The 14,943-nt window shown below is 37.8% G+C and overlaps 1 protein-coding gene across 3 annotated transcripts in view; it reads left to right on the top strand.

Annotated features, from left to right (window-relative positions):
• cxxc5a (CXXC finger protein 5a) overlaps window positions 1–14,014 on the top strand; it is a 42,654-nt gene extending 28,640 nt beyond the window's left edge. For 2 of the 3 annotated variants that reach the window (XM_038276979.1, XM_038276987.1), the window contains exon 3: window positions 12,651–14,014. In XM_038276979.1, the coding sequence (XP_038132907.1) occupies window positions 12,651–12,695 (45 nt within the window). In that variant the 3' untranslated portion in view covers window positions 12,696–14,014. The remainder of the gene's footprint in view (window positions 1–12,650) is intronic. The other variant, XM_038276993.1, reaches the window with a different exon arrangement.
• The last annotated feature ends 929 nt before the right edge of the window (window positions 14,015–14,943 follow it).

Here is a 14,943-nt window from a genome sequence, read left to right as displayed (position 1 = left end):
GCTATCTTCACAGTCTGCACGGAACAATCTTTTTATCATTCATTGGGGACTAAAGTCAGAGACATTTGCTGGGAGCGGGCATTTAAAACTTGGGTTTTTGGTCAATTTATGGCCGCCCATTTTGTTGAGTTGAAGCTAAGCAGCTGAGCAGCACTGCTTACAGCTGCAGAGCACAGGCTCCCCGTCTGTGGTGTACGTAATTACCCACATATCCAGCATGCTGCAGCTCTTTCTGTTCAGCCCCAATTGCAGCTCCAATTGTCTGCGAACAGGAATGACAAACCCTGTAACCACAAACTGCAGCGCATATGGAAATACCAAAAATTTGTTCAAATGTCATCTCACCGTTATTGAATGAAATTACATTGTGATATATATTGATATTGAATTAGTGTCCAGCAGTATTTTTAAAGCAATATTGAGATTTCATTTAAATTTTCCATTTACATTAAATATATAGATTTCACTCTAGGGTTTAATTTTTTTCATGAACTTGAATGTGTGTTTGAATATGTCCATTGTTGCAGGACTTTACTTTAACCTTTGTGTGAAGAAGTTCTACTTTCTGCTTGCATGCATGGATGTTTACGCCAGCTGCAACTCTCTTCCCTACTGTGTGGTGGCAAACCCACTTTAAAAGTAATATCACTGTCTGAAAAAGTGCTGGAGTGAGAAAGTTACTTGACGATTTGAAAATTGCATTCTATTAAATTGGGATTATATTGCCAATGCAATTAATTGCCCAGTCCTAACCTTAATGTGGAAGTAGTATGGAGGGTGTATTGATGGTCAGTGTGCCAGGTCATAAGAGAATGAAACCATCACTGAATTAGAAATGTCATTTTAAATGCACATTGTGTTCCTTTTGGCCAATAGGGGCGCTAGACCTGAAACTTCTAAGTCTAACGCCCATAGTAGCTTTTGTTTGCGGCCTGTTAGCCTTTCTCTGCATGTATTTTGCTTCTACTAAACATCTAAAATAATAAAAAATGATAAAACTGTATACTAGGAGCAACGTGTTAACTTACCAGCCTAATAAGTTTTCTCTTTTTAGCCTCTTCAGAAGATTAAAACTCTTTCCTTGCCTCAGCCATGACCAGCAATTGAACAGATGGAAAAATAGTAGAGCAAAAGCCTTAGCTCCATGACTATATACAGTAAGAGCCTGAGGCCATAAAGTAATATGTTCTGCCGGGTCACATGACCCAGCCAACGACGGTGGGTCGTCTCACAACTTACATAGGTGGTATTTCGAGAGGGGAGCCCTGCTTGTAGCATTAATGTCTAGCATAATGTCAAGCGCTGTATATTGGCCTGAGGAATCATTTAAAATTACTTGTATGCATCAACTCTTTAGTCCACGGTATGCCTTTATCTGACTGGGAGGTCTGGGAGTCTCTGCTGTAACTAGTGCCCCCGTGACCTAGTCCCGCATAAAGTTGAAGACAATGAGTGCGAGTACAATAAATTTCAGTGATTGGATAACACTTCAGTTTTCACTGATAATTTGTGCCTCTTCTGCTTTTTGTGCATCTTATCAGCAGCTTTAGTGCTTATCCAGGGTGAGTTGGACACCACCTGCATCAGAGCAGAAGATCTCTGGGCTCTCAGAGTGACGCTAAACTGCAATGAGCCTCAGCTGTAGCTCAAAGAGCCCCTGAGTGTCATGTCCCCTTCTGATCAAAGATGGCAGGGTACATCTCTTCCTGCTGACTATTCCACGCTTTGCACGCTTTCAAAGAGGGAAGAATATCTTATTTAAAAGTATTTTACAGTCTCCGTTATCCTTGATAGAATTCCCTGCACTCTTGGCATATCTACATGTGCGCATGGTAGACGTTGAGGAACATCCCGTCTGCCTTTTACTCTTTTCATTGAGCGCATTTTTATTTTCCCTCTCATTTGTTTGTCAGAGCTGCGAGTGTATACACATCAAAACAAAAGTGCAGTCCAGTGGCGTGCTTATTTTAAGGGTGTTGAAGGTTTCCATTGAAAGCTCATGGCAGCTCAAAGAAGAGCGTAAAATTGGCAAGTGAGGGGGAGTTAGCATGCTGAGGCCTTTGCCACCTCACCTCTCACTGGCTGAAGATGTCTGGATTTATTCTGGGAATGCTATGTTTGGGAGAAATAAAAGCGAAGACACGTCTCTTTTGCTCTGCGTCTGAATACCCTCCAGGGGTATCAGTCCCAGCAGCAGTGGAAAAAAAGAGGAAAAGTAGGGATTTGGATTTTGTACTCTGTCTTTTTGTTATCTAAATGTTACAAGACTTTTAGGATCCACTATGCTGTTAATCAAACATCTAATCAGACATAAGAGGAGCTCAGTTCTGTCGACTTTCAGAAGCCGTGCTTCTAAAATTGTTTGACTCAGCCTGTGTGCCATTATGTAGAACTAAAACCTGAAACATTTTCCCGAGGGAACAATTTTGCCAGCATCAGATGCCGATGAGGGAGCAGTATATTCCCTCACTGTCTTCCCTGCCTCCAAGACACAGCACACCAGACAGTCAGGACAGTGGAGACTCATACAAAGTGACAGGCATGCAGACTGACGCCGAAATGCAAGGATGTGTGGGCAAGTTGCTGGGCAGGCAGAGGGACATGTTGAAGTGGACAGGAGGGGGTTTGGTTTGGGGGAGGGAACAAAAAGAGAGAGAGAGAGAAGACATCAGGCCAGCCAAGGTGTTATTGCAGACAGCTTGGAAAGTTTTATTCATTTATTTATTTTGCTTAGAAATAGTTTTGATTTCATCCATTTCCACTGAAATTAACTGAAGTGAAGTTGCAAATGATTTGTATTTCTTTTTTTTTTTCCATTTATTTCATCTGATGACAACTCCAAAAATTTATAAATTGAATTAGGATTTTGTGAAAGGGACCATCACATGCATATTAGTGGCAGCTGCTGTTCTCTGAAACAGGGAAGTCTCAATGTTTTTAAGTAAATCCAGAAGTCCCGAATTGCATTAACAAATATTAAAACACCTTAAAACCATCACTACATGGTTGAAAATAGCTCCTGGGAAGCACTCTGAATAAAAAACTCCAAAAATCGCTGCAAAAGTTCAGCACAATATGAATATCTCTTGACTCATGAAGGAAACCTCCTTGCTGTCAGGCCACTGTCAATCAAAATAATTCAGTATGTTTACCAATCAGCATCAAGCAGCCATTTTCATGACCCTCCTCTACTCCATAGATCCCCTAAGAGGTTTAGCCTCTGTTGATGTGATGTGTTGTGGGATGTTATCCAATCAGGGCTCTACCTCTCGCTGCTTACCTCATAGACTCAGGCTCAAACCTCAACAGGGACTTCTGATAGAGGCTGACATGCAGAGTCCTGCTGCCTCAGCGCAGAGGGGAGATCGCTTCCAAGAGTGGAATAAACTGCTGAATAATGCATAATATACTCATGAAATCAGGTGCATTTTAGCACATATTTAAGGCAGTTTAATGACGACATTTATGAAATTTGATAATGCATATTTTACCAATAATTTTATGAAATTTACAGGCTTTGTGGTATTCACTGAGAAATCGCCACTAATGCATATGTATTCAATACCCTTTACTTTGATATACTGATACAAAATTGTGTGCAACCGCCTGCCTTCACCTCATGTCTGTGGTGAAGTCTAAGATATTCTTTCCTATATGGCATAACAATTCCACCATCTGATTCACTTATGGGAAATTATGTAACTGTCCAAGGTGGCTTCTGCACAGGATTTTATTTAGGGTTTAAGATTAGAGCGGTTGATTACATATGCATGTCATACTTTTCCAAGGTTTCATTTTGTTACCACTTCAGAATTATGTCATACTTTCTTTTGATCATTTACATAAAAATAATAATTGAATGTTTGTGATGTTAAACTAATAAAATGTGTAAAATCTTTAGCAAGATATCTAAAGATGTTGATCAGGCTTAACAGAAGATTAGTGGACTAACATGTCAGGAGACGAATTGGAGGTGTTGGATTTGGTGTTTTTATCACCATAAAGGTGTCTCTAGCTTCCTCTGGGCCATATTTATGGCGGGAGCTGTGACAGGTAGATGATTAATTTGTGGATAAGCTGATATTTTGATGATTAGCAGTTTTAGATGGTTTTCTCACTGAAATTAGCAATACAATTATTTGTCTTATTATGTTGCCACAAAACTGCATTGGATTGCAAAGCTTAAATCATAAAGAAAACAAGAACTTTGGCTTTTTAATTCATATTTGAAGCCCCTGATGAGAACAAAAATAAGGATTCTGATTTTTATTTTTTTTTTTTAAGATATCAGTCAACTCTTGGTCTGATCCATTAAAATAACACGCCATATTTCAGCAGTGACTTCAAACAAGATTGACTATTAGACAATATTTTCATATGAGCAATTCACTTAAGAGCAGGACTGATGCTTAGACGCTTAATTCTGTTTTTATACGGTTAATATTTCTGATTATATATGTCCTTTTGTTTTTAGCTTCTTGGATACAAACAAAAACCAAGAGGAAAAATTGTTTGCAACTTTATAGAATTAAACTTTATTTTAATGGTTTCTAAATGTATCTGAGCAGAGTAAATTGTCATGTTCTGTGTGCAGTTTAAAGCAATTCCAGATAAAGATGAAGGCAGAGGGGTGATGTTAAGCAAAAAATAAAAAAAAACTATAACAAAAAATAAAAAGCAAAGTACAGCAAAATAAAGAGGAAAGTAAGTATATACAGAGGATTGGAAGTTGCTTGAAGCAAGCAACTTCTCAGACAAAAGCTTGATATTGATGCATAGGAGAAATGGCAAGAGCTAATCAAATGGAATGAGGGGCAACTGATACAGAGAGCGAAGGTAGAGCAGCTGAAGGAGGGAGACTTATTAATTAGAGCAGAAAAAACAGATACAAGAAAGCCAGGGAAGATTTCTGGCAGAGAATTTAAAGAAATAACTCAAAGTAAACAAAACAAGAATACATTAGACAGCAAGTTGATAAAGAATTGCCTTAACATGGAAAACCTAACAAAAAAAAAACAGATATGAACTGACATGGCACAAAAATATGGTAATACCTGTTAGAACATAATAAAGAAATCTCCTGTTCTGGCCTTCCAAAATGTGTTCTGTCATGACAGACCACATTACATTATTTACATATCTATTTCTGAAGGCTGTCAGAATAGAGGGCAAAAATGTGAAAACGCTTCACCTCCCTTTTCAGTCAGTGCTAATGCCAGCTGGAGGTCACGAGTTTCTTCCTTTCTTTTACAGCTCGTTCCACAATTATCTACACTTCTGGTAAAGATGGGTAAAAGACCTCAAGACAAACTACTCTTTCTATGACTCACTGAGCAAAACTAGAAAACTTTGATTTAGGTACATTAAATTTTTGGATGAATAATTCTACTAAAAAAGCAGATTTTATTATTTTTTCTCATTTAACACGTGCTGTGCTACTTTCTATTCATATTTTAAAAAAGGAAATGCGTTTTTCAAGCTGAAGGAGTCAATGTTCTCTGCTCCCTTGCCGCACATTATACTGGCAGCAGAGCTGTTAGGCGAAAAGACAGTGGATAAGTTATGACTTGTTACATTCTCTACAGACACAGGCCCTGCTTCGTTGGAGCTCAAGTCCAAAAAGGCCTCCTATAACTGGGTCAGATCAAGGTTGGTTCTTATTCACAGCAGAAGCAAACTACACCAGACTGTGTTTGGAACAGAGCGAGACCATCTTAAAAGTGGGTCTTGGTCTAGTTCGCTTCAGTGTATTCACACCTGCACAAAAGCTCCGGACTGGTGGAGGAATATTTGTTTCCGTTAATACTGAACTAAATATGGCAGGTATGAAAATGGCAATGAAGGACCTTTAATTCACTCTATATGTTTTTGATTATCAATCACAAACAAAATAAAAAAATTTTTAGCTGAATTGTAATTTTTTCTGCAAAAACATGCTTTTAAGGAGGTTTCGAGGTGGTTTGTTTAACAAACAGGCCCACAGCAGCTCAAATTCTCTAACATTTTAAACTGCACAATGGAGATACTTTACTGTAGATTGTTTTGCCCTGTCATGGGTTGGCATGCTGTCCAGAGTGTAACCCTCTTTTCAGCCAAAGGCTGCCAGGATAGACACCTGCACCGCCACGACGAGAAGCAGGAATGGAGGATGGCTAGAGGGACAGACAGACTGACAAATTTACACCTGGGCCGGTTCTCAATATGTGTACTTGTGCATTCTCATGTGCGCCTGTACTCGAGACACATCATCAGCCTCAGCCCTAGTACTGCTCCAATTCACAAGAACAAGATAACCCTCCCCCTTTACTGAGTATATATCAGAGCAGACCTGTCCGTTCTTGAGATTGACAACTGTCCCAGCATGCACTGCGGCAGCAGCAGCTTCCAGGGCAGCCCTCACAGAGCTCAGTCTATTAAGGTTAAAGTTTATTTTTTTCTGTTGCAATTTTTAAATAAATGTATGTTTTAAGATCATTTGAGGCGAGAACATTATACTTTTAAGTGTCACTATATGGCCCATTTACGGATTTAATGCATAATTAAAAAAATAAATTCCGAAGTTGATAGGGCCGCGGCAACCAGTAGACCTCCGAGGGTAACGGCAGCCAGGGCTAACCACAACCCATCTGCAGCGGCCCTCTCTCGCCATACCGGTGTGTGAAGAGCCGCTGGCTCTGATGGCCAGTTTTTTAGACTATTAATAACAGAAGGGGAAATGCAGCTCCAGACGAGCTCAGCATGTGGTGACGTCACGAGTAGGCTTCTCTTCCAATTGACCTATATTTATGCGACGTGCTCCCTTTCTCCCCAAGTCCAGAGTTTCCTGTGTTCTTCTCAAGAACATACTTGGCGAGGACACAAGTCCATTATAGAATTCTTGTAGATTGAGAAACGGCCCAGATTAAGCTTGAGTGTTTATTGCTAAAATACTAAGTGCCTCATCTCTAGCATAGGGCATTTTTTGAATCAGAACAATTCCAGATGTGGTTCCTCATTTTGACTCCAGTTCCTTTTGATTAATTACCCCGATTATTTGAAGAGAAAGAAAGACATGTCCACATGTTTGTATGACCATATATATGGTTATGTAACCAGAGATCTGTCTGGATAAAATAGTCTGAACTTCATGAATTTAAGTTCCTTAAACTTTTAACTTTGTTAAAACATTATTTCCAACGAGTACATAAATATAAATAAGAAAAAATATATAGAACTGTAACTATACAGTCATATGTTTACATTACTGATTTTTGTCACAATGTTTTTTATGGTAAATGGCCTGTACTTATATAGCGCCTTTATTCAATTTAGGAGACTTGACCAAAGCGCTTTACACTACATTCATTCACCCATTCACACACACACTGATGGTGGCAAGCTACATTGTAGCCACAGCTGCCCTGGGGCTCACTGACAGAAGCGGGGCTGCCGTACACTGGCCCCACCGGGCCCTCTGACCACCATCAGTAGACAATGCAGGTGAAGTGTCTTGCCCAAGGACACAACGACAATGAAAGTCGGAGTCGGGGCTTGAACCGTCAACCCTTCGATTTCAGGGCAAACTCCTAAATTCAACGCCACTGTCGCCCCAGTGGCGTTGGATTTAAAACAGTTATTTCATTTTTCCTGATTCTGACCTTGGTGCAGATCTAGGCTGAGTGTTGGAGCTTAATGGACAAAGCAGTGTTTTGTGCTAATGAAGGTATCCCTACAGAGCTTATATCCTCAGCGTCTCAACTTAAATAAAATAAACAATCAGTAAAGTTCTACTTAAAATACTTTAACTCTGGAAGATTTAGATTGAAGTGAATTTTATTCTATCAATATTACATTGGCAACAAGGAAGGTATCTGATGAAACGTAATGTAGAAGGAAGGAAGGTTAAAAAAAAACTGCTCTCCCTGCAGAAGCAGCGCTGAGATTGCAGGGGGGAATAAATTCCTTACCTTAGCACAAAACCGGGTGCCGCAGGTCAAAGACAAAGCTCTAATCTGGAGTCCATCGGTGCTTAATTGTGTTGGCCACCTCTTGCTCCCTTGCATGATCTAATCACATCACAAGTGGCACATGTAACTGACTAGTCATGTCTTTATTTACCTTAAGCCACATTTTCAAATGCAGCAGCCTATACAGATTATTGCTCACCCACTCCTTCATATTCTTCTTTACTGGTATTCAGTGATGCTTTTTTCTGGTTGGCGGACTGGGCATCGAAATCAAGAATTGAAGATTTTAAATTTAAACAATTCCAGGAGAATTGAAAGGTTAGAACTGGTTCCAATCGATTCTTGATGCCCAACGGTACTCATCTCTCCATATTTGCACTGACTACATGATGAAGATTTGGTTACTAGGTTGCTTCTTTATGTCTACATTTTAAAGAGTAGCTTTTAATTTTAATTCAGCTAAGTTGATTTAAATAGCGTCAATTCGTCAAGGCATTTTTAACAGACAATTCAATCAGATTATACAGACCGTTTGCTCTCTGTATGATCAAGCTGATTGCATCCAGTTATTGACTTTGTAGGTTGCTCTGCTCCTGGATGAGTATGTGATAACAGTACACATTTGCTTGCATGCTGTCATCGATGTTTCAGAAATCTCTCCCAACTTTTAGAGAAACAAAAAAGGATTTAAGGCCCAGAGAAAGCGGGGCACGCTGATTGACGTGTGATGGAAAAACCAAACGTACTACAGAAATTAACAATTTCTATTTTTGTGGGACATTATTTACCTAACTGGATTTCTTATAATGGTATTCTTTCCAAATTGAACAAATATACTTAAAGTAAGATTGGATTTCTTTTAAAACCAGTGAGAGATTATCCTGCAGCAGCAAAAAAGAGGAATATGTTTAAAGATTGTTGGGTGATTTGGACTTTTTTTACCAATGCCAATAAATAATAATTATGTCAAGTGCGTTGTTTTTCTGACTAGACATTATAACATCATAAATATGCTTCAGCACTTAGAGATGCTTTGAGTTGATAGTGTCTGTTTGTTTCCTTACATGTTTTTGGCAAATCAAAGTAAACAATAATCTGAACACTCAGCTTTGCCCTGGAGCAAAAAGCCCAATTGAGAATGGTTTAAACTGGCTTACAGGAACTTGCATCACTTCCATTTTTCTTTGTTTGGTTTAATACACGCAAAATGTTTGTGTCATGTGTAAGCAAATGGATTTGCTTTTATCTGAAAGGGGAAAACATATCCATTGATTTTTAGTGATTGGCCTCTTTACACCCACAGATCCCATCTATGCAAACCCTAGCAATCAGTGTTTTTGAGAAAGGAAGGGAAAGACATTTTCTATTCCTGAAATGCTTCCATATCCCGTCTCCACCCCCCCGCCACACACACACCCCCACCCCAACTGATTGCACACACTTCATGATGAGGAAAAACAGCATTACCGCTCATTTCCAGGCGTGTTGTTTTTCCTCCCACACATTACGTCATGGTCAGTCCAGCCCTTACCAGGTTTTTAACATCTGTGGCAGCACCAGATGTTGCTGTCCTCTAACTCTCTGCTCAGCAGCTGAGCGCTGCTGTAGAAAGGTCACTGCCAAGATGCAGGAGACGCTACTGCAATATGTCGGCACTTAACCTCGGAGCCATTTGTGTTTAAAATGGGTCCTTTAAAACATATAAGATTAACTGAAAGCTTAAGCATTTTTTTAAATGTCAATTTTAGATGTTGTCACTAAAACCATCAGATATTTTCTCACATATGTTAAAAAACGTATTTGATTCCAATACATTGATCTGACCAAAAGTAGATGGTACTTTTTTCAGGTGTGTTCAATTTAGATTAGTCTCTATTTTTACTTTTTTGCTCTTTAACAGAAAATTCTGAAAAGGTGAAGTATTTATATTTTTGCCTCCTATCACCCCTTAAACAGCCTGCTGGACTGTCCTAGCAAGAATATTAACAGGCAGGTGTTGTTTTCTTTTCTGATCTAATGGGTGATATGACTCAAGGCTGCATTTGAGCAGCCTTATAAGAGAGCTAGACCAAAGATTGTGGCCAGATTATGTTCGTATTGCTCATCATTGATTTCTAATTGAATGTATTTATGGTAAAAACTGAGCCTTGTGCTAGTAAGTAAGCCTAGTAAGTTCTTTCTTTTTCATATAGATAATGTATGTACACCTGTAATTGTGTTTATAGTCAGTCTGTGGTTGGTTCGTTATTTTAAAAATCTCTGCTGCTGGGTACTGAGGGAAAACTGAGCCTGATACCAGCATAAACGAGAATTTTACTTGAACAGTCTCACTGTTTGGTGTGATTTTGGGGGTGTATTGCGAGAGCCGGTTAACGTGCCACTGTGTGGAGGTGTGTGACTGCACTTGAATACATATTGGTTTCGATGTGAGAGTGTGTGGGTACGTAAATGTTTGCCGAGCTTCTACCCACCCTCCCTCTCTGCCACCACCACCACCTCACTCCAGGCAGTTCTGGCAAACGGAAGAATCCGTGCTGCAGAATAGAGGAGTGCTTTTGCAGGACGCCAGCCACGTTCTGGCTCCAGGGACCTGAGCTGCTCTCTATCTCCTGACTGGCAGGCTGCTGCTGAGCTTTGCAGCTGCATGCATGTGTGCCATTCCTGCTCAGTGCAGTGAGACATGCTGATAACCACAGCAACAGAGGCGGGTGGTGGGGGGCTGAATGGAAAGCAACATCACCATGCATGATGGTGTGGGAGGGCAATGTGTGTGGTGACTAAATAATAAATGTGACGTATTGGGTTTTCTGTGAACAGAGGCCTTCCTACTCTGCTGAGGGCAGTGATGTACAGATTTCACTCATGCTGCTGCTAATCAAGGGTCAAACTCTGAAACTGAACCAAAATTGAGTTTATTACCCATTCTATCAGCTGATCGACATGGATGTTTTATGCCACCAAACTATAAAGATTATTATTATTTTTTTAATAATTTTAAAGATGAAAACCCAATCTTAATTCCCTTTGTATTTAAAAAAATCAGTGATGTGACATGTAAACTTTTGTAATCCAAGGTGAGAGACTGAGTAGGACCATCTCTGTCTTAAACAACTCTAGATTCTAAATGATGTATTAATACAAACAGACATTTTTGAAATTTGATGTAAAAGTTTATAGTCGTCCAGTTGTGACATTTGTAATTTATTACAAATGTGATATAGTAGAAAACTACCATATCCTTAGTAAATCTTAGTTATGTTCTGATTGGAAGGTTTTAATAGCTCTAAAAGTCTCCATAATAACAATCTTTCTGATGCCACTGATGAACACACTGCATGGTAAAAAAGTAAGGTAAGAAAAGAAACAGTATGCTTATTAGGGCTGAAAAAAACGTATCGGATTATTCATGATTAATCGATTATTGAAATAATCATTAACTAATTTAGTAATCGATTACTGGAGTATAGAACTGGAGTATAGGGACTCTAAAAAATTGCATTTAAGATTAAAAAAAATCTTTTCATCTGTCAATATGCTCTATCCAGAACTACTCAAGTGGAACATTTTTAGTTTCAGCTGATTTAATTCTGTAAAAAATCTTCTTTGAGGAACCTTTTGCTATCCGATTATTAAGTGATGAATCTAAAGATATAATAGACAGATTAATCGATTTGCAAAATAATCGTTGCAGCCCTAATGTATATTCAAATTAGAAGTTATGGTCAATTATAGATTTCAGATTTTTGTAAAGCGTAAGCTTTAAGCCTATTTTTTGTGTGTATGGATAATGTCCAGTAACACTGTTGTTACTGTCTATATTTCTGCAAGGTGTTGTTGTATTTTTCTGTGGATATTTTTAGTGATAAGCAGATTTACAAGTAGTAAAATTGTGTATTCCCTTAACAAATTTAAATAAATATATGTAATCCTTGATTTAAAAAAACTGATATTCCCAATCCGGCATATTCTTATAAATGTTCACCAAAGATCTTATATTAGGCCTCTCGTTATCTGCTAAAACTCTTGCTCTCTGTCTTACTAGGCAGCCGTAATTTGCATTAGATTAACAAAGATGAAATACAGAATTCTTCTCTCTAAACATTTTTTCTTTACCTGTATTGACTTTTTTATTTTTTATTTGTAGTACATATATTTTAATGAAAATCATAATACTTCATAGTTTTGTATGCTTTAAACATAACAGAGTGTTTCTTTGTGTTCTTTTATTGCTTAGTTTTTGAGGAAAAAAAAGATTGGAGTTTTTCACTGTTTAAATATGTATAAGTGCAAGTATTATTGTGTGAATGTATTTTAAAGAATTCCCTAAGCTATCTATATTGCTGTCTATATTTCTACAAGGTGTTTTAAATTGTAGTCTGTTCCTATTTTGGAAATTTTCTATGGGGGGATGTTTGTTTTTGTAAATTGACGGCTAACAGATAATGAAAATTAATTGGATTTTTTTTTCCTCAAGAAAAGTTTCTCCAGTAAACAGTGTTGTTACAAAGATCTGGCAGATATGATACATTTAGAGAACATCGTGCATGCATGATGTGGAAATTTTTAAGCAGCTTTTTATTTTATCTTAGGTTAACATTTGTAAAAAGACTCATATGCAATCATTGCTATTCATTAACGATCTCTTCTTTTGTCTTTTTTTTTCCACCTCCCCTCATCTCCCTTGTTGTCTGTTGTTTCTCCAAGAAGGTGATGCTTCCTACTGGAGCAGCGTTCCGGTGGTTCCAGTAGGACTCGTCCTTACCCAAAGCTCTGCCATCAAGTGCAATGCCAACTCCTGGATTGTCTCCGGAACAGACACTGGTTGATAAACAAACTAGCAACAATAAAATTATATAAAAAAAATAACAAGAACAAAGCAGAAAACAAAAAAAAACAACAACATCGGATTATGGATGCACCTACTTATTCCTTGAACCAAAAATGAAGCATAAAAGAAAAACATCTATGGCAACTTTTCATTCCTTTTTTCTTTGTTTTCATTTTTACTTACCTTTTTGTCCTTTTTTTCCCCCCCGGCTGGATTTTTTTTGTTTGTTTGTTTTCTATCGCTTGAACGCGGAACCGCTCATTGCCAGAAACAGAAATCTTGGACAGATGGTGGACAATCAACTAATTTCTGTGTTTGGTGTTAATGTTGTTCATGTGTGAAAAGATTTGGTACTTGTGTAGAGAATGTAAATTTACAGCTATATTCTAAAAGTTAGCGGCTAATGGCAAACATCGTAACTCTTCACTGTTATGTTACCTAAACCATTGTCTAGTTTATGCTTAAGTTGGTTGAAGATGGATGGAGAAAGTGATTCTAAATGTGAGGCTGTCAAGTTGAAAATGAAAGTGGATGTTATTGCTGGGCAAAGCACCTAAGTTGAAGTCATCACTACTGTAATCTCCTTAATAAGTCCTTCTTTTCATTTTCAGACTTTTCCTCTCTTGTGAAACTGGCAGCCTTATGTTACTGTGGCCCTACTGAGCATGTGCCAGTACTGTTCAGGGCAATAGCACCAAGAGACAGCACTTGCTCTGAGTTTACCCTACTGAACGCACTGAGTAAAGATTGCATTTCTTTTTTTTTTTTTATTCTTAAATTGTTGATTTATTTGTTAAAATTTCCTGAGGTTTTTTCTTTAAGTTGCTAAGTAGCTGCAGCTTTTGAAAAACAAAAAAACATCTCGATCTTTGTATTTGTTTAGAAAATTGGACTTGTTTTGTGAATAAAAAGGAATGCATGTATTTGTGTCAAAATTTACATTTTCAATGTTTTGTCTGATTGTCTATTTGCATGTTTTTTTAAAAGCGGTTTTGAGTAAGAAAATGAAATTTTTCACAGGTTATGAGAAATGTTTCTTTTTTTTTTATTGGATGGCATGAAAAGAAGAAAATAAATTCTTACCCTCAGAAAACTCTTAAAAAGCAAAAGAAAGATGGTGGTAACATGGATCCCCACCATGTCCATTCTTGCTGCCTGTGTAATCTTCCTACACTGGAATGATGGAGCCTTGCTGTGCTAAAATGTAACCAAAGTGATTTAAAAGATGTTTGAATAAGAACAAGTTTGATTGCCGTGTTTCTTCAGAGTGCATGAAAACCCTGTGAAAATCCTCCTAAATCTCGTTTATTGTCAATGATTTTTCCTTTCCTTTCGAGGTCTTTGTGACACTCGCTCCGCTCACTGACATTTATAGTCAGAAAGCACGAGTTGAAATGCAGGAGATCGATGGCAGTCATGGATTACCGAAGTGAAGCTGAGGAAGCCTGGATAAAAGTGTTTGGAGCTGGATGCCTATCGAAGTTCCAGTGAAAACAAGGCTGATGGAAAATATTATTTTTTTTACACAACATAGTAAAATATATTCTAAATGTTTATTTTATATCACTTCAAACTAATTAAAACTTGAAATTCAGACAAAGACATGTTTTACCCTTTGGATGCAATTGTGAAGGATGCTGATATGACCTGACAGTTCAACAGTCATTGACACTCTCTATTAGGATGATGAGCAGCACAGATCTATTGCTAAAAATGCTAACAGAGCTCTGTATCTAAGCATAAGTAAAATTAAGCAGACAGAGAAGCCTTGATATGATTGCGGAGAGTTTGTGTCTGGAGTGGAAAACCTGGGCTATGGAAAGGAAAAATCTCTTTTTTTAGACCACCTAATGCTTTTCCCTATTTATAAGGTTGATGTTAGTCCAATACAATCTTTTTTATTCAATTAAAGTGTTTATAATATTCCAATAGGAGAATAGTTATTGATGTAACATTTGGTGGGTCATAACATTTAAAGTGACATGCATTACAATTCTGCTTGCCAGTAATATATAAAGATTACTTGATAGTAAGATTACTAATAGACTTTAACAATTTTTTTTTTCCTACTGCTTTTATCGCAGCGGTTTACAACAATATACCGAACTTATGTTTTCAGAATGTTCTGCAGGCGCCTATTTATTGACATACTTTTATTTTAATCAGCAT

This window comes from Cyprinodon tularosa, unplaced genomic scaffold (genome assembly GCF_016077235.1).
Source record: "Cyprinodon tularosa strain WSP-4 unplaced genomic scaffold, ASM1607723v1 ctg101, whole genome shotgun sequence".
Lineage (NCBI taxonomy): Eukaryota > Metazoa > Chordata > Actinopteri > Cyprinodontiformes > Cyprinodontidae > Cyprinodon > Cyprinodon tularosa.
The sequence above is the reverse complement of the archived record's forward strand: the minus strand, read 5'-3'. Positions and strand labels throughout refer to the sequence as shown.